Genomic DNA, 22,717 nt, shown 5'->3' on the forward strand with positions numbered 1-22,717 from the left:
TGTTCCCACTTCGAGTTATTGATAAATTCGCTCTCGCCCTACCATAAGCTTGCCGTCCCGGTTAGCTCAATTGGTAGAGCGACTGCTCCGGTGAAGCGGTGGTCTGGGGTTCGAACCCCGGACCAGGACGAATTTTTCTTTAACTACGAAGTTTCTGAGAAAGCTGTATAGCTTTCCTTTGTAGCCGTATGGCTGCGCTCAGGTGGATGCCAATGAGTAATTACTCCCTTATTACAAATCTACTCCACCTTGGGGGTTTCCCCTAAGCATTTGACCAAGATAGCCCATGTTCCTTAAGGATAACAGAGCGGATTCCAAAGGTAGAGAAGCGTAGCAAGGGGTCGCAGAAAGGTGGGCGGATGAGATTAAGAAGTTTGCGGTGATACGATGGCTCAATGAAACACTTAAGGGGGCAAGTTGGTGCATGGCTTCCAGAATTTAAGCGCAACAAAACAGCCCACAGAAACGGGGACGACGAAACATGCGCTTCCCGTCGTTACAAAAGATACGTTGGCCGCAGCTGGCAAAGGACAGGGTTAAAATTGGGGAGACATGGGAGAGGCCTTTGCCCGGCAGTAGGCGTAGTCAGGCTGATGATGACGATGATGAACAGGCGCGAGGCACTGAACGAGGATTGAATCACGGAGAATCGTTTAATACGAATATATGCTGTTTCGAGATGCGCATCGTCAGGGCATAAATGCCTTGACGTAGCGCACGAAGGAGAAGTTCAGGGCGGCACACTTGGCGAGGGCGTCGTCGCGCTCGACGTCGTCCACCAGCCAGCCGAACCTTTCCCGTCGGTAGACGTCGTACACGTGCTTCGCCTGCAAAGCCACACAAGTAGCCGTTTGAGGAGGGTTATGACGGGCCGTGGAGCACCGTCCGATAAAGCGAATTCAATTAGCGCTATTGCGGCACGGCAACGGTATGTCTGCTGCGGATAGCCTTCGCTTACACACCTTGGTCTGTATAGTCAGCTTGGAGTCCCAAGCAAGCATCAGGCTCCTGTCCGCGGCCAGCATCCTGGACAGCTGCACGACGGAGTGCGGCTCCTCCTCCGGCGAGTCGACGCTGCCGTGACATAGCTGCGCAGAGGGCCAGGGAAAAATTTTTGAAGCGAAAAGCTTCACTAGGCTCGTCAACACTGCGCTTCGCGTGAGCCACACTACAGATTTGCCACAGCTGCGCAGACGCGTAATCGAGTGACGTCACGCGGAGTGCAGGTGGCCGCTGCTCCCGCAGTCGTCGTCGCCGCCGCGCGCTGACTCCGTCGTCTGACCTTTCACCGCCGCCGCCGCGCGCTACTGCGCATATGCGTCGCCGCTTCTCCTCGCCACCGTTTTACCCTTCGCCGCTGCCGCGCGGTCGCCGCCGCCGTCCTAAGAGGAGAAGGTTCTTTCGCAAGGCGTTGCGAGAACGCGTGAGCGGCGGCGGCGGCCATAGAAGAGGCGGCCATCCTCGCCACCGTTTGACCTTTCGCCGCAGCAGTGCGCAGTGCACATTTTAAAGGAGGGGTATATAAGGTGCGCTTGCCCATAGAACAGGCGCAGACACTCGCCATGGAAGGAGAAGAAGAAGCAACATTCGGACGGCGCAGAAACACCGATCCAGAAGTGGTAGCTTGGGAGTTGGCTGAAAAGCAGCGAGAGCTTTTCGCTTCGAGATATCCAGGCTTAACCTTAGCTAAGCCACAGCCAATTTTTATGCGTTTGCTTTCATGACCGTTTGTCTTGGGGTTCACATATAAGACAGCTATGCATTGATCTGTCTAAATTTGTAGGTGTTATTAACAGGATTACCCAGCTGATTTCGCTTTGGCTCAAACAAAAGTTATATAATGCTCCGTTTTACTCACAACTATGCTACGGGATTTTAGTATGGGGAACTACATCAAAAACGAGCAACAAAAGGTTAATTAATTCTTTACAGGAACGAATCATCCGTATGTATTGTAAATACCATGGCCTTTACGTAGACCTTGAAACAGCTCGGCTATTCCAGTGCTACTCACTTCTTCGTGCAGACAAATATTGAAAGTTCTTCGTTGCCATACATAAACAAAAATTATTCAACAAAACAGGCAGTAATGAAACATCTCGTTACCCTTTACGATGGAATACAAGACACAGACCGAAAATAAGGACAAATTATGGAAAACAAACATACATATATCGGACGACAGAAATATTAAACAAGGCCGGAGAAATGTTAGACTTCAGTGCCTCAGAAAGTTTTATTAAAAAAGAGCTTAATCTATTATTACTAGCAGATTGCTTTGCCCTTTATGATCATTGATTACTTGTTTGTTACTTTTGTGCGCACGTATATAACCTTACTAAATGTGCATATGGATTTCGCTTGTGCTAATGTGTTATGCAATGTGTTTGTGCAAACGTGTTACCGAAAAAATGTTTTGTGTGATACGCAATTGCCTTTATATGTATGCATTTGATTTCGTTATCACCGCTGTTATAATCGTTTTTGATAGTGGTCTCGGATTTTTTGCCAGGCTCTTATGCCTTTAGACCCAGGCTCCCCTCCTTGTGACAAGAAATAAAGCTCATTCGTTCATTCAAGTTTTCTCTCCGAAACGAAGCATCGCTTGCAGTTGTGACAGTTGAACCTGCACGTATACGTTCAGACACACCGGTTAGAGCGTACGAGCTTGAACTCTCTACTTCGCAGTGAAACACGAACCACCTTTGCAGACTGAGTGTTCGAAACTGGGTTTGCCGCTGAAAGGGCGCCGCGGGGTTTGCTCGGAGCCACCTCCGAGCGGACATCCCTGAGGAAGCCGAGCCGGGGGTGGCTTGTATCCATTCTTACCGGTGGGTGTCCGGCGGTGGGCTTCGAACCAACCACCTCACGCAGGCGAAGCAGACGCCCAGACTGGAACAAACATTTTGTCGGACTTGGCGGCAATATCCAAACCCGGGGAAAAACTTTTGGCGTCAACAAGCAGATGCTGTGTGTCGGTGGGAAGACAGCCGACGGTACCTCGAGGAAACGGAGTCGCTTCCAAGGGAAAGCAAACATTAGAGGTGGCTGCAGAGAGTTACGTGGACGGAGAGATTGCGAAGTTTGCGGGGGCACGGACAGGGTTGAGCTATAGAGGTCGATATGAGAGGTCGTTGTCCTACAGTGGATCGTGGCTAGGCGGATGATACAACAGGGAAATTCAACTAGAACGACCATTCCGGCTAATCTAATCTATACATTTGTTTTATAGTCATGCTCACCGTAAACCACTGCTAGGAATGCTGCGCCTTTAGAAGTTTTTGTTTTTTGCGCAGTGATAGAATTTCTATCCCCATGTCTAAGCCGCGTTATGGACAGCGGATGCCGCTGCCTTGTCAACAGATGACGCCGCTCGTGCGGCTTTCAGCGTGGCTCTTCACGGCCATAGAAGCTTATCGGCTGGAAGCCCATGATGGGAAGGTTCCCCTCACGAGCTGCTCGCCAGCTTTTTCTTGCTACAAGCACACTTCACGAGCTTTTATTCACTGGGTCTGGGCTAGACTGGGGCTAGAAGCTGCGTATGCGGACGGGTCCATTTTGGGCTCTTGATGCCTCAATGTCGGGTGAAGCTAAGAACGCTCCTATCACTCTAGCGTCGAAGTCGTAAGATGGCCAATGATCAGGGCGAACAAAAGGTACCTGCATTTTTTACATTGACGCTTTGCTCCTACACTGGGACTACCATAATCCAAGGGTTTATTCACCATTTCGGAAAAGTAAAATAAATTTCGCGTTGAAAAGTGGCCGGACCGGTTCTTTGATTAAGCAAAGGGAGACAGAGAGCTTTAATTCCACATTTGAAAGCTGTCTTCGCACAGACAGTGCACAACACCTATGGTCAAAGGTGGGGCTAAAAATTAACATGCAGAAAACCAAAGTAATATTCAACAGTATAGCAAGACAACAGCAGTTCGCAATTGATGGCGCAATGCTGGAGGTAGTAAGAGAATATGTCTATTTAGGGCAGGTAGTGACAGCTGATCCGGATCATGAGAGGGAAATAACTAGAAGAATAAGAAGGGGGTGGAGCGCATATGGCAGGTTCTCTCAGATCATGAATGGCAGTTTACCAACATCCCTCAAGAGAAAACTATACAACAGCTGTATCTTACCGGTACTCACCTATGGGGCAGAAACGTGGAGGCTAACAAAGAGGGTTCAGCTTAAGTTAAGGACAACGCAGCGAGCTATGGAAAGGAAAATGATGGGTGTAACGTTAAGAGATCGGAATCGGGCGGAGTGGGTGAGAGAACAAACGCGGGTTAATGACATCCTAGCTGAAATCAAGCGGAAGAAGTGGGCTTGGGCAGGGCATGTAATACGAAGGCAATATAACCGCTGGTCCTTAAGGGTAACGGAGTGGATTCCAAGAGAAGGCAAGCGTAGCAGGGGACGGCAGAAAGTTAGGTGGGCGGATGACATTAAGAAATTTGCGGGAATACGTTGGCCGCAACTGGCGAACGAGAGGGTTAATTGGAGAGACATGGGAGAGGCCTTTGCCCTGCCTCTTATTCTTTCTTTCTGTTTCTTTGTTTTTTTTTCAGAATATTTCTGCACTTTACACATTTGAATGCCATGATCGGAGTATTTAACGTCTTTTTGTACTTTTTGTTTGAATGTCTGCCATTTCTTTTGTAAATATCTTGAGTTTGGACCTTTTACTTGCTGAGCTGGCGATGGTCCAATCAAGTTTGTGTGTACTGATTTCACAAAATAAAAGTGAGAGAGAGAGAAAGGTCTCAAAAAAACGAAACCCTGAGATTACGCTTAAGCACCGCCTTAAGGGCATGATGCCATTGCTTTAATGGGTCCCTGCAGCGGCTTCGGGTCCTCTTTGTGTATCACTTCGTAGACACGGTCAGTCTCTACTTCATAAATAGCAGGGAGTCTTCATACCACTGCTGGTGTAGCGGTGCGGGCACTTTTAACTACAGCCAATGGTGGGGCTTGTGAGACCCAGGTTGCACTCCCCGAGCAACCACTCACGACCGATCATTAATTTTACTGCTACCTGCCACAAGGGGCAGTTTGCTCACAATATGGTGGGCAGGCAGTCACCTGCCATGGAGGGCAGGTGACTGCCCTCCATGGTAGTAGTGGTAGTGGTGGTGGTGGTGGTAGTAGTGGTAGTAGTGGTGGTAGTAGTGGTAGTGGTGGTGGTAGTAGTGGTAGTAGTGGTAGTAGTAGTAGTAGTAGTAGTAGAAGTAGTAGTAGTAGTAGTAGTAGTGGTAGTGGCAGTGTTAGTGGTAGTGGTAGTGGTAGTGGTAGTGGTAGTAGTGGTGGTGGTGGTGGTCGGGTCGGGTCGGTCGGTCGGTCGGTCGGTCGGTCGGTCGGTTAGTTTATAGGGTTTAACGTCCCAAAGCGACTCAGGCTATGAGAGACGCGTAGTGAACGTCTCCGGAAATTTCGACCACCTGGGGTTCTTTAACGTGCACTGACATCGCAAAGTACACGGGTACTCTAGAATTTCGCCTCCATCGAAATTCAACCGCCGCGGCCGGGATCGAACCTGCGTCTTTCGGGCCAACAGCCGAGCACCATAACCATTGAGTCACCGCGGCGGACAGTAGTAGTAGTAGTAGCAGTAGTAGTAGTAGTAGTAGTAGTAGTAGTAGTAGTTGGTAGTTTGTAGTAGTGTAGTAGTAGTTCAGGTGTTCGCAGTAGTAGTCGTCTTTTGAAATACTGGGTAGAAGTCCCGATAACAGCCCGAAATCCAACAGAGTCCCTTCAGCTCATTAAGAAAGCTTTCCGGAAGTTGCATTATATTCCGCGAGAGGTTAATACATTTGAGAACAAATTTTTCGCTCCTGTCAGCCAGCGCCACAGAAGAATATTACAAATGTGTCTTGTAACGCCGCTTGATTTATAGTTTAGTTTAGTTTATGGGGTTTAACGTCCCAAAGCAACTAAGGCTATGAGAGACGCCGCAGTGGAGGGCTCCGGAAATTTCGACCACCTGGGGTTCTTTAACGTGCACTGACATCGCACAGTACACGGGCCTCTAGAATTTCTCCTCCAAAGAAATTCCAGCCGCCGCGGCCGGGATCGAACCCGCGTCTTTCGGGTCAGCAGCCGAGCACCATAACCGCTGAGCCACCGCGGCGGCAGCTTGATTTATAGGACGTCCGTTTTATCGACGACACCCATTTCATGAAGCATCTTGCATTGCTTTCATCGAAATGGCCTTTTAACAGCCTACCTTAAACTTCCTTCCTTTCTCTCGATTCCTTAGGTCAGTCACTAAATCGGCCTAGTCTGGACTAGCCCAGCCTAGCATAAATTAAGGTGGGATACCAGCGGCGCCAACTCAAAAATCTTTTATCCCTTTGCAGGTTTAATAAAGTCGTGCAAGATTATTCTTAAACCACTCGTGCCGCACACTGCACTCGTGACCTGCGGAGTGACTCACGCTGGTGGCGGGGTAGAGGTGCACCTCGACGCAGCCGCTGGCGTACTGCAGCGACTCGTCCCACGTGGCCGGCATGACGAAGCCGACCACGGCCGCCGAGAAGGAGAGCAGCACCGCGATCTTGTCCGGCACGGCGGCGTCTGGCAGCAGACTGGCCACACTGCTCTGCGGGCACAGAGTATCCGGGCATAAAGTTTCTAAACATTAACTATAGGGGGAATTAACTATAGAGGGTTGTCTCTCCTGTTCGATTCAAAAAGCAAGTTAAAGCAATATTTTTATCTGAGCAGGAGGTGCATGGGTTAAACTCCTGAGCCAACTCTTGATGCTATTAATCTGTATTATGTTGTACTACCATCGTGCACTATAGGTCATATCACATTACTTATGTACACTGGATTGCATTTCACATTATCAATTTTTGTTTGATGAAACGTTTTTGTTTCCTGACGAACTTAATTGAGTACGCAAGAAATTGTTTTTGTATTATTACAGTTCAAATAAGTTATTTTCCTCTTCTTTCTACGGAGAGATTAGAGTGTAACCTAAGACGGTGTGTATCTTTCTGTACTCTGTGTTCATGCGTTATACTTAGGTCTCCGTATGATGTGTAATCATATGTACACTTGTGCTGCCTCTGCTGTCAGGGGGCCATAGCCTAGTCAGGCCCCATCCGGGCCTTCGGCCATTGCCTCCTGAGCCAATTTGTAGTAAATTGTCTTAAAAAAAACAAGAAACAAACAAAGAAAGAATGCTGACGGCCCTGCACTTCATCCATCATGGCCACCCGAGGCATGCCGGTCTTTCCTTCCTCCATGCGTTAGGGAAAGATAGAGGCTTCGGAGTGACACCAGGTGCATTGTACACTTTTCTACGGATTGCATTTTTCGACTGTTCAGTTTCGTCTTCAATGATGTGCGCTTTGTGGGGGCATAAATATCCAGCTATACGCTCAGTTCATTTAAGGTCTAATGCATCCCAAAGCTGCAATAGCTGCACTGTTGGTCAAATGTTTAGGGGACTCCCCCAAGGTGGAGTAGATTTGGAATAAGGGAGTAATAATCAAAGGAGTAAGTAATTAAGGGAGTAAAAAGGGAGTAATTGTTGCCGTATGGCTGCGCTCGGGTGGACGTCAATGAATAATTACTCCTTTATTAATAACTACACTGCAACGAATATACTAGTCACCGCAACGAATGCGAAGAGAAAGCCCTCTCTCACAGTGGGCAAATTGTGTGCTCGTTTAAATTTATCTGCTTTTCTGATCATTTACGGCAATATATAGAAAGCAGGTTTTATTGTTTGATATTGAAGCGGGTAGACGACGGCGACAATGAGGGATGGCACGAGTGGGAGGAGTAGAAGATGACAACGAAGTTCGGACTGTGTTCTCGGTGCCGCTCGCAGCTGTTCTTTTCTATTTGTAAATATCTGTAAATATATTCTTTCCCGCAACGTATTTCGTGGAGATGCGGATTTCCCCTACGTCTACCGACGACGGAGCTCCGCAGCGGCCGCCAGTTGCCTTCACTCACCATGACCCAAGACGCCACCCAGCAAACCTCAGCCCCGGCCATGACATCACTCGTTCTTTCTCCCCCTCGTGACCCTGGGACATTTTCTGGCACCGACAACACTGACGTCGACGACTGGATCAACATGTACGAACGCGTGAGTACCTACAACCGCTGGGATCCGACCCTTATGCTGGCAAATGTAATCTTCTATCTAAAAGACACCGTCCGGGTCTGTTATGAGACCAACGAAGACCATCTGACCAGCTGGGACGTGTGCAAAGAGAAACTGCGCGAATTATTTGGACGGCCGCTCGGCCGAACGCTTGCCGCTAAGAAGGACCTCGCCTCCCGAGCTCAAACATCTACGGAGTCCTATGTGTCGTACATTCAAGGTGTGCTGGCCCTCTGTCACAAAGTGGACGCCAACATGCCCGAGTCTGACAAAGTCGGCCACGTGTTGAAGGGAATCGCCGACGATGCCTTCAACTTGCTCGTATACAAGAACTGCACTACAGTCGACGGAATTATTAAGGCGGAAGCCTTTAATGCCTCATCGTTGTAAGCAGGAGTTGTCGACAGAAATGTCACGCTTTTCAACTGGTCGAAATGGTCGTGACGTCACAGCGCGCGAATTTCAAATGGGGCCAATTGTACTTTGGCTAGTAACCATGCAACCAATTAAAGGGATGGTATAGTGATGCTTCAAGTAAGTGTGACTGAGTTTAGTTAATTGCTTACTTAACCAATTGGCCTAATTAACCTTTCCAGTCAGATCAGATAAACAAATAAATCCGAGTAGGAAATATGTCGAGTTGGGGAATCGAACCAGGGTCTCCGGAGTGCGAGACGAGCACGCTAACGACTCCTCCATGCCAGCTCGCTGGTTTGGAATGACCAAAGGCGCGTCTAGCTAGAGTACACTCTAGTCTAGCTAATGCGGTGTATTCCTTCACTCCCATCTTCCTCCCTTCCCGTTACGCCGAGGTTCAGGTGTCCACCGAGACATGCGAGACAGATACATTTCCTTTCCTGAAAAACCAATTTACCGACCAACAAGGCGTAGAGCCGAACGGGCGATGGCGTTCTGTGGACTCTCTGGCAGCCTGCCGCGTTCGAGGCGAAGCTTAACATCTTAACCACACATCAGTGACACAAGCAGCAGCACCGCGCTAAAGGCTTTCGCCTCACCGCACTTTAGGTCAACAAAGTGCCCCCTTGAATTTTAAGGAATGTCGACGCTTCGAATAAGCCAAAAGCAGGCGTATTAGACAGCCGTACACACGCCTCCCCAACTCGGCTGCGACTTCCTCATGTGAAGACCTGCGAAACCGGGAAACTCCAGCGCCTCCAGAAAATGTGACCCGCATCATACGACGCGAGCTCGAAGCTATGTCCCCTGCCCCCCTGTATCTACATGATGGCGACAACCGCTTGCCTACCATCTCTCTGGTACAAACCGTCATCCGCCAAGAGCTTGCAAACCTTGGTTTCCAGTCCGTCAGCCCCGTACGGCCTTCACCACCACCCGAGATCACTGCGATTGCTTCTGGACGACCTTCGTACTCCACGTCGGCGAAACCCTAACGACTGGCGGACAACCGACGACAGGCCCATTTGTTTCCACTGCCACTTCATTGGCCACATCTCCCGTCACTGTCGAAATTATTGGTCCCGTCGCAGCACATACCGTCCTCTCAGCTCCCACCGCGACGACGAACAGCCCAGCCACTACACGCCCCCTGCAGCCCAGCACAGTGCTACAGTCGACGGCCAGATTCCCCGCTCCAGCCGCTCCCCGTCCCCCCTGCGTCGACAGTCTCGTTCGCCCCAACGCCGTCGCTCCTCTCCTGGCCCCTACAGACGCTCGCAAGCGGAAAACTAGACGCTGCAGTGCCTGGAGGTGACGCTGCAGTATAGCCCCAGTCCCAAAATCCTCGATTAGCCCTTCGCGCACACCATAATTTTCTCGCCATTCATGTCGATGGAGTGCCTGTGAGAGCCCTGATCGATACCGGCGCGCACGTATCCGTCATGAGTTCAACCCTACGACGCCGCCTCCGAAAAGTACTGACCCCTGCACCCAAAGCCGTTCTCCGCGTTGCCGACGGCGGAACGCCTCCTGTTGTCGGACTATGCACAGCCCATGTGACCACATCCGGCCGCCATACATCCGTTCTGTTCTCTGTACTGGACCAGTGCCCTCAAGAAGTCATTCTTGGCCTCGACTTCCTGTCTGAACATTCAGCCCTCATTAACTGCGCCACTATTGTTGTTCACCTTGACCTTCCTCTTTCTGCTGAGTCGCCGGCCCCAGTTATACACCGTCTTTGTGCTGTCGACTTGGTCCGCCTACCGCCTCAAGCCGCAACTTACATTTCTTTCTCATCTGTTCCCCCTGTACCCGATGGTCACTACGTACTCACTCCGGAACTTGACGTCGCCCTGACGCGCAGCATTGCGCTTCCACACACTGTATTACAATGTCGGCCAACCGAGCGTACCTTCCGGTCCTGAACTTTGGTTCATCCATCCAACCGCTCCCGCAAGGCATCTCACTCGCCACGCTGTGCCCTGCTGCCGCATGTGTGATATCAGTGGTGGACAGCTGCTTACCTTCCACTCATCAATGCCGGTTTCCTGCGGCCCCATCAAGAGAGAAACCAAAGGACGACTACGCCGACATGATCGCTTCTGACCTACCGCCGCTGCAAGCTCGCGAACTTAGGTGCCTCTTCATCTTTCCGCGACATCTTCGACTTTGATAGCCGTGTTTTGGCTCGAACCTCTGTGGTGACGCATCACGTAAACACCGGTGATTCCGCTCCTCTCCGCAGACGTCCGTACCGAGTGTCCAGCGCCGAACGCACCGTCATAAATCAAGAGGTGGACAAGATGCTCGCAAAAGACATCATCGAGCACTTTCCAAGTCCTTGGGCTTCACCAGTTGTCCTGGTGAAAAAGAAGGACGGCAGCTGGCGCTTCTGCGTTGATTATCGGCACCTCAACTGCATCACAAAAAAAAAAATACGTATATCCACTCCCGAGGATCGATGAGGCATTAGATTGCCTCCACGGCGCCAAATATTTCTCTTCAATTGATCTTCGATCGGGGTACTGGCAAACTGCCGTTGATGAAAAGGACCGCGAGAAGACCGCCTTCGTGACGCCTGATTGGCTTATACCAGTTTAAAGTCATGCCGTTCGGCCTCTGTAACGCCCCGGCTACCTTCGAACGAATGATGGACTCCCTTCTTCGCGGCTTTAAATGGTACACCTGCCTCTGTTACCTAGACGATGTTGTAGTTTTGTCGCCTACTTTTTCCACGCACCTCGAGCGCCTCTCCAATATTCTGGCAGTCTTTCGTAACGCCGGACTTCAGCTGAACTCATCGAAATCCAAGTTCGGTCGCCGCCAACTCACTATTCTCGGACACCTCGTTGCCTCTGGTGTACGCCCAGATCCCGTCAAAATTCAAGCTGTGAAGGACTTTCCTCTTCCAAGGTCGTCGAAAGATGTGCGCAGCTTTGTCGGCTTGTGCTCATATTTTCGCCGTTTTATCAAACATTTCGCCGGCATTGCTCGTCCCCTCACCGATCTTCTTAAGAACGACACCCCCTTTATATGGGGCCCTGCTCAAGAGAACTCATTTTCATCCCTCGTTCATTTGCTGACCACTCCGCCCATCTTAGCACATTTTGACCCGTCGTCTCCCACAGAGGTTCGCACCGACGCCTCCGGGTATGGAATCGGCGCCGTGCTAGCCCAACGCCAACAGGGTCAAGATCGAGTCATCGCTTATGCCAGCCGCCTACTTTCAGCCGCAGAGCAAAATTACACCATTACTGAGCGCGAGTGTCTCGCCCTCGTCTGGGCAGTAGCTAAATTCAGACCCTACCTGTTCGGCCGTTCATTCGCTGTTGTCACCGATCACCACGCTCTCTGTTGGATGTCTTCACTAAGAGATCCCACCGGTCGCCTTGGTCGCTGGGCTTTGCGCCTCCAAGAATATTCATACTCCGTCGTGTGCAAGTCAGGGCGTCATCACCAGGACACTGACTGTTTATCCCGATACCCTGTGGAACCACCTGACCTAGAGGACGCTGAGACCGTGCCCTGCCTCTTAGCTATCTCTGATCTTGCCGATATTGCCAACGAACAGCGCCACGACTCACCTTTACGACCTATCTTTGATGGCATCCGTTCTACAAACCGATCTCCGTGTCTGAACCTTTATGTGCTCCAGAACGGCAATTTGTATCGCCGCAACCTGCGCTCCGATGGCCCTCCAATCATGCTCGTGATACCCCAACGTCTACGCTGTTCTGTCCTTGAAGAACTGCACGATCTGTCGACAGCCGGTCACCTTGGCGTGTCCCGCACGTACGCTCGGGTGCGGCATCGCTTCTTTTTGGCCTGGTCTGTATCGTTCCGTCAAGTGTTACGTGGCCGCTTGCGACCTGTGTCAACGTCGGAAAAGGCCCTCCACTTTGCCGGCCGGTCTTCTGCAGCCCATCGACATACCTCCGGAACCTTTCCACCGTGTTGGCCTCGACCTTCTTGGCCTTTTTCCGACGTCCCTCTCCGGCAACAAGTGGATCGCTGTCGCAACTGATTATACGACTCGGTACTCCATCACGCGTGCTTTGCCGTCCAGCTGCGCTACCGATGTCGCCGATTTTCTTCTGCAAGACGTCATCCTTCACCATGGCGCCCCTCGTCCCTAACGACCGACCGCGGTCGTTATTTTCTATCCAGAGTAGTTCACGACATTCTTCGTTCGTGTGACACGCAGCACCAGCTCGCGACAGCTTACCACCCACAAACCAATGGGCTTACGGAAAGGTTCAACCGCACGCTCACCGACATGTTAGCCATGTACGTATCGCCATACCACCGAGATTGGGACGCAGCCTTGCCTTATGTGACGTTTGCATATAACTCTTCCCTTCATGACAGAACAGGCTATTCTCCTTTCTACCTTTTGTTTGGTAGGCAACCCACCTTGCCTTTGGACACTTTCATGCCGCCTTCTTCAGTCCCCACCACTGCTTACGCTCGGGACGCCATCTCCCAGGCCACGCTGGCGCGCCAAATAGCACGTAGTAGGCTCCAAGCCTCTCAAGTTTCCCAGAAGTCCGCCTACGACCGCCGTCACCAGGCAGTCGAATATACCCCAAGATCACTCGTCATTCTCTAGACGCCCTCTCGCAGCGTCGGTCTCTCCGAGAAGCTCCTTTCGCACAACCGTGGCCCTTACCGTGTCGTGCTCCGTGTCACCGACTGGACTACGAAATTGCTTCCCTTGAGACCTCGCCATCGTCCTCTGGCGCCACCACCGACATCGTCCACGTCTGTCGCCTTAAACCTTATCACGACGCTCATACGTCGTCGCCCTAACGCCGAGACGGCGTTTCAGCATCCGGGGTCCTGAAGCGGGTAGACACGACGACAATGAGGGATGGCACGAGTGGGATGAGTAGAAGACGACAACGAAGTTCGGACTGTGTTCTCGGTGCCGCTCGCAGCTGTTCTTTTCTATTTGCAAATATCTGTAAATATATTCTTTCCCACAGCAATACTATGATTGTACAGCAACGTTTCCTTGCAATATTTTTGCGATAATTTATATTGCGGTAGTCGTAGTTATGGTTTAGGACTGACACTGAACAGGCCAATCTAGAGACCTGGGCTTCCTGGCATTCCGGCAGAGGATGAAGCGCTTAGAAAGCGGCGCCAGCTTTCTCTCTCTGGGTATTATTTAGAAGTTCTATGGGTCCAGGATGGCTACTTCAGAAAAAGCGCCCCCTGTGCGTAACTGTGACGAGTGAATACCGGGTGCCTTTCCAGTTGTAGCTCGGCAAGCTTTGATGATTTTACCGAACACTCCAGAGTAATTCGTGCTTGAGACGCCCTGCGGCCGCTGATTTAAAGTCGCTAGCACTGTGTACACCTTAGGATAGGTTATTAAATTCTTGAAAAAAAAAGCAAATAATATTATTACTGACGGTCTGGTTCCCTCAGCCACGGCTTGAGAGGAACCGCCAAGTTGTGAGGCGTAAACGGTTGCGTAAATGTGCCATGACGGCACATTTACCGTGTCAAATAGCCAACCGCAACGATTGCTCGACGGTTGCCGGAGCAGTGCACGGAAGCAGGACGTGGAAATCAATGCCGATGCGGTCGAAAGGGCGTGGTGGGCAAGGGAGCGGCTGCAACTCCCCAGCAGGAAGATGGGGATATGTTTTGCAATACTGACAGGCGAGTCATGATTGATGAGTATCCAGGTCGAGCACATACACATGCGGCGATGGCAATGCTGCTTAAGCGTAGATTCATCTTCGACTTTCACACAAACGTGCGTCTTTACAATCGCCCCCGGGGAGAAGAGGAGCCATCCTGGCAGCTTACGGCAACGGTAAGATGGCGGGGTCGTAGTAGGACGTCAGACGCTGGACATGAACTGTCTCGCGTCCGCGGCAGCGCAGATCGGGAGATGACGTGAGGGGTTCCACGACGTAGTTAATAGGCGATGCCTGCTCCAAGATGTGGTAAGGGCCTTGGTATTTGGCAAGAAATTTTGAGGACAGTCCATAGGTATTTTAGGGTATCCAGAGCCACACAAGGGTGGCAATAGCGAAGTGCGGTGGGGGGGAGGGGGTGGCATGTCGTGGTTGGATTTCTGGAGACACTGGGTGTCAGTCGTGAGCGAGCGGGCGATTTGGCGGCAGTGTTCTGCATTTGCACGGCTTCAGAAACAGAGATATATTAGGAGTCGTCAGGTTGGTAAGAGAGAATGGTATCTATTGTAGCAGACGGGTGACGGCCGTAAATAAAGAAAGAAGGAAATAAAGAAAGAAAGGATGAAATAAAGGATGAAAGAAAGAAAGAAAGAAGGAAAGGAAGAAAGAAAGAAAGAGAGAGAGAAAGAAGGAAAGACAGAAAGAAATAAAGAAAGAAAGGAAGAAAGAAAGAAAGAAAGAAAGATAGAAAGAAAGAAAGGAAGAAAGAAAGAAGCCAGTAGTTGACTGCGAGCGCTATCGTATGCGTAAGCCAGAACGAGATCGCAATAGACGTTATGCGAAATTGCTTGGCGGTCTGGCAACACCGCGCCCACAACTTCCGGTTTCCATCTTGGCGCGGTCTATAGCTCGTCGAGCTGGTGCATCGTTTGCTATGCGTACTTTCTTCATGCGAGTGGAATTTCAACAGGCAAGCTTCAGCTGCTGCGTTTTTTTCACAGCTGATCTTTGACCAAATGTAGGTGCTTTCAATAGGCGCCAGCTTACTCCTACCGCGTCCTCAGCTTCGCTTGAAGTCTGGCGCTGATGATCGCAATAATCGGCACTCGAAAGTGGGTTGGAAAGTCGAACCGTGACCGTGTGCTGTTCTCGTTTTAATGCTCGCATTAAAGCGTCAGTTCAAGCATAACGCATTATCATGGCTATTTTGTTCCCAGGTGGACGCGAATTCATCTGGTAGAGTAACGAGCGGTTGTTTTGCGCTGAGTGCGCACGTGTGTTGACGAACTTCTGTGACAGTGCGAACTTTCGTTCGCGCCGACGCCAGGAGCTTCGTGCATTGCAGTATAATCACACAAGACCCTCGACCAGCTGCGTAATTCGATTCCTCTACTGTAATGTGCAATGCGCATCCGCGGTTTTCAACGTCACCGTTTCAGAGCCCGGCGTCGGTATGATTTTCGCTACAATTCGTTGAAACCGCGTCCTGCTTAATACGCAGTCAGTCAGTCGACATTAACAAGAGGAAAGTAGGCATGCACATATAATTCAAAATATTGTTAGCAAAGACGCAGCTTTTTTTTTTTTTTTTCAGATAAGCACTGAGCCACCGCGGCGGCTTGATAAGAGAAAGATGCTACAGCTGTAGGTGCATATGCACGGACTCGATACGCTGGTCAAGCTGTGTGTGCAGGGGCGAAATTAGCATGTTCGGTTGCTTCCGAAACTTAATTAGCTTACTCCCAAACTTGGACAAATGGCTTTGTTGCGAAGCAAGCTGTTGGAGCTTGCCACAACGATAATAAAATCTGATGGCCTGAAGCGTTTTCAGAACATTGTTGCACGTACTTTCCAACTTCGAAATGCGTCCCTCCTTCATAATAAAGTAGCTATATTATTCGCTCCTTTTTTTTAAATATTTTCGTCGCCGCAGATAGCGAAGGCATAGGGATCCTCAAGAAATAAAGCATTCGCACCTCAGTTTTTATAAGTACGGTGTATTGCTTCACAAAGACTCCTTAACGCGTATAACATATGCGTATGGTCCAGAGTTTGTTCGCCCTTCTAAAACTAATTGAACACGGGAAAAACTTAACTGAACACGTAGCAAACTAAGCAGTAATCAGCATATGGTTCTTCGAGTGAACTTAATTCGCCACGGCACGAGCGATTGGCCCGCTCAAAAAATTACCTTCTGTATTACGTTGTTCAAGTATGCGTCTATATATATTCACGCCCGACCGGAGAGTTGATAAATGCCCGAAATCGGCTTCTAATTTTGATCAGAGACAACAAAGGCTGTGGTCCCTATCTTAATTTAAACGCAAATCACCTCGAAAGCTTTGTCAAAAATCAACGCAGAAAGCGAAAGCTGCGCACTGATCCGCGTGCTGACACATGATACCTCGCATGGCGTTTTGTGTTACTAAAACGTTGGGACAGAGTAAAGAAATAGAAAAGCGAAAAGCTTGAACCCACCTAGTTCTGGCACGCATCGTAGTGTCTTTTCACAGTGGAGAGGGTAGCGCAACACTGTCGCGACATTTTACTTTTCAAACGAAGCGCAGCCGTTTTAACCCAACGCTGGGCAGCAGTTTCGTTTTCTGTACCGAGCCAACATGGAGGACTTAGTTCTCGAAGCGCCGAGAGATGGCGCTGCGCATTTCGCATCTAATATGCTCGCAATAATGGAAATAGACGAAGAGGGGAAGGACAGCCTAGGAAGTGATCATAAACGTATTAGTCTACAGTTGGGAGCCCTAGTCAAAAGAGAAATGCAACGAAGTCCAAAAGACAACGCAAAATTAAATTATGAACAAATAGCGCTAATATCAGCCGATATAGAAGAAATAATTGAGAAACGCCACATGGAAAATTGGGATTATAATCAGTTGGAACTGCTCATCGCTACAAAAATGAAACAAGTGAAAGGAGTTAACCGCTGGAGAGGAAAGAGGAAGCCACGAAGCTGGTGGAATATGGAAATTAAGGAGGCCATCGAACAACGACGGGTGGCTTCAAGGGAACACAGAGAAGCAAAGAGGGCGCAGTTATCTGTAGAGGAAATAGGAAAAAAATGGGAATCTTATCGACAAAAGAAACAGCAAGTTCAGGTCCTAGTCCAGGCTAAAATAAAGCAGTCCTCTGATAAATGGCTGGCTGAAGTTCGCGAGGCAAATAAAGGGGGGCCAAGAAAATTCTGGAACCATATAAGCTGGTTGGGAAAAACAAATCAAAGAAAGCAGGAACAGATTATAGATGCTGAGGGAAAATGTTTGGAGGGAGACGATGCTGTGGACTACATTACGTCATTTATAGCTGCGTCTTTTAGCGACGCCAATGGGGTAATCTCCCCAAGTGAGGCGGCAACACAGGACAGCACAAAAGAGAACAGCTTAGAACTGACTAGTCTTAACTGGGAAAAGGCGGAAGCGAATATTCCTAAAACCACATCCGCAGGGATAGACGAAATTCCAATTAAGCTGATTAATGAACTTGGCCCAAGAAGGAAGGCCGCGCTGATAAAAGCATTGCAGGCAGTCATAACAAATCAGCAAATTCCGCACAGCTGGAGACAGAGTAAAATGAATTTGATTTATAAAGGGAAAGGAGATAAGATGAACATAAAATCCTTCCGTCCGATTACGATAACATCTGTTATGTACAGGCTGGCAATGCAGGCGGTGAAATTAAAAATGCAGTCATGGGTAGAAGGGAATAGGATACTCGGAGAACTTCAGAATGGGTTCAGAAGGGGTAGGCGGTTAGATGATAGCCTGTTCGTGCTTACCCAATGCATAGAAATAGCTAAGGCGGAAAATAGACCTCTGTTTATAGCCTTTCTAGACATAAGCGGTGCATACGATAACGTGAACAGGGAACTCCTGTGGAGCATATTGAAAGATTTAGGTATTGGTGATGAGGTAATTGATTTTCTACAGGAAATCTACCGAGATAATGAAGTTGAAATTACATGGGAAGGGAAAAAAAGTACCACAACTGTAGGGGTGCACAAAGGATTAAGGCAAGGTTGCCCTCTATCACCGCTGTTGTTCATGCTTTACGTGATAAATATGGAAAAAAGGCTAGAAGAAAGTAATCTGGGTTATAATCTATCGTACAGATTAGGCGGAAATGTAGTTGAGCAGCGACTCCCGGGTTTAATGTATGCGGACGATATTGTACTGTTAGCAGATAGCCAGGAAGATTTACAAACTTTGGTTAATTGCTGTGGAGACGAAGGAGACGCTCTAGGATTCAGTTTTAGCGCAACTAAATCAGGTGTGATGATTTTTAACGATACAACTGATCAGGTGCTTACAATACAAGGCCACGAAATACCCAAAGTGGCCGAATACAAATACCTTGGGATATGGCTAAACGAAGGGCAGATATACACGGAAAAGCATGAACAGGCTCTTAGGGCAAAAGGACGAAGAGACGCCGGGATAATGAAACATAGGGCATTATGGGGGTACAACAAATATGAAGTACTAAGAGGTATTTGGAAAGGAATAATGGTGCCGGGACTTACTTTCGGCAATGCGGTTCTGTGCTTAAGGGCAGAAGTTCAGTCGAGATTAGACGTAAATCAGAGAGCTGTTGGAAGATTAGCACTAGGTGCCCACGGCAAAACCACAAACGAGGCAGTACAAGGGGATATGGGCTGGGCATCGTTCGAGGCACGGGAAGCTAAGAGTAAAATACTATATGAAGAACGCCTGAGGAGATTGGACGATAACAGATGGGCAGCTAAGGTATTTAAATATTTATACAGAAAGAACGTTGACTCACAGTGGCGGAAAAGAACTAGAAAACTAACCAGTAAGTATGCCGGTCATGAGGACGGAGAAAGAAAGAGCATTAAACGACAGGTTAAAAACGCGGAAGTTAAAAATTGGATGAATTCAATGGAAAAGAAACATAGTGTAGAACTATATCGATTCTGGAAAAAGCAGATCAGGAAAGAATTTTTCTATGATAACTCAAGAGGCAGTGCCCTACTTTTTGAAGCTAGATCAGGTTGTCTTAGAACGCGCAGCTACAAAAAGAAATTTAACGAAGAAGATGACACATGTGCAGTGTGTGGTAGATCTGTGGAAACAATTGAACACCTCATAATCAAATGTGATGGTATCCATCCGGATGTCGATGCAGGCACAGTCACTCTTTCTGAGGCCCTAGGGTTTAAAGATAACAATGGTCATGTAAATAAATCTGCAGTGGAAGTCAGCAAAAAGCGATTGGAGGATTGGTGGCTGAAAAGCAGAGATGTGGCATAAGGTTAGAATAGTAGGAAACCGTAGGAAAAGTTGATGGAGAATCTTAATGAGAATTGCCAACACAGTAAACAAAAAAAAATAATAAATAAAGAAAAGCTGAGCATGGTGGCAATTGCCACCACCCCGTTTCAAAGGGGGCGCTCCTATCCATCCATCCATCCATCCTAAAACCCCTGGAAATTTTTAAAGTAGCGACAACCTTTTCAGAACGCCGCCTCACCCTCTCCTGCGCCCGTCGCCTCTTCCCATTGGTCGATGGTTTCGCGCGCAAAAGTCCTTTAAACCCGCGCTTTTCGCCGCCGCAGACGCCATATTGTCCGCTCCAACCGCGCACCGTAGGTTCGGCAGGCGTCGTTGCGGACACTGCGCTTTTACTTGCTGTGAAGAACAGCGGCTTTTGTTTTGTTCGGAACGTGTGTCAGTCACCTAACTTCAAGCCGTCTATCTGTGCGGCATGACGGGCTGCTGCGCCTTCGGGTGCAAGAACCGTCACGACGGCGGAAAGCGGTTCTTCTCGATCCCATCATCGAAAACCGACGCGGGCCGGAGGAAGGTTTGGTTACACAGTATTGGCCGGGCGAATTTTAACGCAACGCCATCGACCAGACTTTGCGACGTAAGGGACGTGCTTTCAATAGCTGCTGAGTTTTCCTTTTTTTTTTTCAAGCTACGCTGTGCAGTGGTTTGTTCGCGATCGAGCGTATGTCCGCAGTAAGCTCGACATAAGGGCGCTTGCGTTCAGCGCATCGTGATTGCACGCACGCAAACGTGTAAGTGACGCGAGGCACACGTCTAACTCTAGAGTGACGTTCCTTAAATTTGAGCGCATGCCGCAGTTAGACATACATGCGTACTATAGGCGCAGATCAAACTGCGCTCTGACATGGTGAAGCGCACGCGTTACATTCTGCAGTCGCGCGCGTGCGCGCGTGCATATTATGTATATCTATATATATATTAAAGAAAAAGACAAAACGAAAATTATCGCGCCGATATGCATCGTCAAGGCACCGCTGGTGGAAACACCAGCTGTCGCGCGCTGGTTTGCGTTTGATCTCGAAATATGGCCAGTAGCTGTGGTTATGCGTGATAGTGCCCATCGTAAGTGGGTCGCGCGTTTCCTGTCACATACTTTGTAACATCACTTCCGCGTTCTCGCTTCCCCTTGACGCCCAACTAGTTAGGAGAAGGCTACGAATGCGAGCAAATCTGTGATAACCTCTTTTATTAATGCTAAAACGTTTTTTTTGTTAACGTTGCCCGCAGTGAGGCCTCCACTATCTCAGTCTTTAAATGTATTGTAGCCGCTTTTTTTTTTTTTAATGAGATCCGTATAACAAAAGGCTTTCGCTTTACCGATGTGCATTTAGTACTCGGGCTGTTTCCGAGCCTGAGCCGGGCATGTCTATACCTCGCGGGCCGGGTTCGGGCCTATATAAAAAAAATCGAGCCGGGCTGGGGCGGGTAACGAAAAAGGTTGAGGGGCTCGGGACGCGTGAATAATTAAGACCCGTGCAGTGCTCTAATAGCGACTATACGAATATGGAAGATTATCGGACAGATGTGTTAAAAGCGAGGTAGGTTTTGCTTTTCACTAAATGACTGATACCGATGAAACATTTTTGTAGAACTCTATTATCCCATTGCTGGCAGGCGAAGGATATTTGCGAGGTAGGTTTTCTCCTTACTAAGTAACTATTCCAAAGAAAATTTTAATGCGGGAGTCTATATCGTTACAGTTCATGCAAGCAAAAGAACATTAGGGGAGGCACAGATAAGTACACACGTAGCGTGGCCTTCATACCGTATTTCGAGCACTCCCTCAAGCGTCTTACCTGGTCCGCGATACACTTCAGCAGAGCAGACCAAAACTAAAAGCCACTAGAAGAGCGGATATACCACGCGAATTAAGAATGCCTTCACTTGCAGGTGCCTTTTAGAGAGAGAGAAATAACATTTATTGACACCCGTCAAAAGGTTGACCGGGATCCGAGTCGCAGCTCGGTCCCAGCCATGTCCTCCCCCTTAACCGTCGACCGGAATCTCCTGGATCTCGGCAGCGGCCAGGGCGAGACGGATGACAGTGCGTTGTTCTTTTTCGTCCTCTTTCAGAAGCAGTGCCTCCCAGGACTCAGCAGTTCTGTAAGGCTCTCCAAAGCTAGGATGCCTTTTAGAATGTCAAGCCTGTGCATCCGTTGTAGCACGTCCAGCGTTCGGCGGGGACGGTCGTTCTGTTTGCATACTCTTCACCAAAACAGATCACCGCAAATTCATTCTACGGCCTCGTGATTCACGGTCACGTTCAATGCGCGCCCCACTCTCAATGTCAAACTTGGGACGCCGCATAAAGCCCGGCGCACCCGGACACGGTGCGCGTGCGGCTCTACCAAAACAGTCCATCTATGCGTGCTCATTTTTGGCTTTGGACGATTCAGTGAAGCATTCAAATGTTTCTCCTAAGTCACCGATGTATTTATGCAGCGGAACGCACGGTTAATGCGGAGACATAGAGAAGAACTCGGCAAGTACGGGAATCCAGCGCAACCAATTGAAAAGGGGCGTTAGTTCCTTCGGAGCGGGCTAGAGGTCGCCACCGCAGTCACATGAAATCACAAAGAAAACAAAAGTCGTTCGCCCGGCGCGCGGGGGAGGAGGATAGAAGCGTCTTGTCGCTACTCATGGAGGAAAAAAAACTGACGCTACTTTAGTTTTTTGAGGGGCTTTACGCATATCGTCTATTGGAGTGGCTTGAAGGGCGTAAGTGCATAGAGGGCATGTCATCGAGGGTGTGTTTAAATCGCTGGGTGAGGCCGCTGGTCTGTGGATGATAGGCGGAGGTAGTTCGATGAATGATGTTGCATTGGTTGAGCAGGGCTTCGACAACGTCGGACAAGAATACGCGGCCGCGGTCGCTAGGTAGTTCACAAGGTGCACCATGACGAAGGACGAAGCGCCGCAAAAGGAACGAGGCGATGTCTCTCGCTGTGGCAGCCGGAAGGGCGGCGGTTTCGGCAGACTGTGTGAAATAGTCAACCGCAACGATTGCTCAACGGTAGCCGGAGCAGTGTACGGAAGCAGGCCGTGGAAATCAATGCCGATGCGGTCGAAAGGGCATGGTGGGCAAGGGAGCGGCTGCAACTCCCCAGCAGAAAGATGATGAGATGTTTTGCGACACTGACAGGCGAGTCATGATTAAACATATTTGAGGACAAAGGTTTACATGTCGTGCCAATAGTAGCACAGCCGGA

General features: G+C 49.3%; 1 protein-coding gene across 1 annotated transcript in view; it reads right to left on the bottom strand.

Moving 5' to 3' along the window:
* Positions 1-689: 689 nt before the first annotated feature.
* Positions 690-22,717, bottom strand: part of LOC149367686 (uncharacterized) — a 139,114-nt gene continuing 117,086 nt past the window's right edge. Inside the window, exons 11-13 of the mRNA XM_089567394.1 lie at positions 6,431-6,595; positions 963-1,088; positions 690-827 (exon numbers count right to left, since the gene is read on the bottom strand). Of these exons, the coding sequence (XP_089423520.1) occupies positions 690-827; positions 963-1,088; positions 6,431-6,595 (429 nt within the window). The remainder of the gene's footprint in view (positions 828-962; positions 1,089-6,430; positions 6,596-22,717) is intronic.

The sequence above is a fragment of the Amblyomma mixtum genome, chromosome 1 (assembly GCF_055824585.1).
Source record: "Amblyomma mixtum isolate Tamu chromosome 1, ASM5582458v1, whole genome shotgun sequence".
Classification (NCBI taxonomy): Eukaryota; Metazoa; Arthropoda; class Arachnida; order Ixodida; family Ixodidae; genus Amblyomma; species Amblyomma mixtum.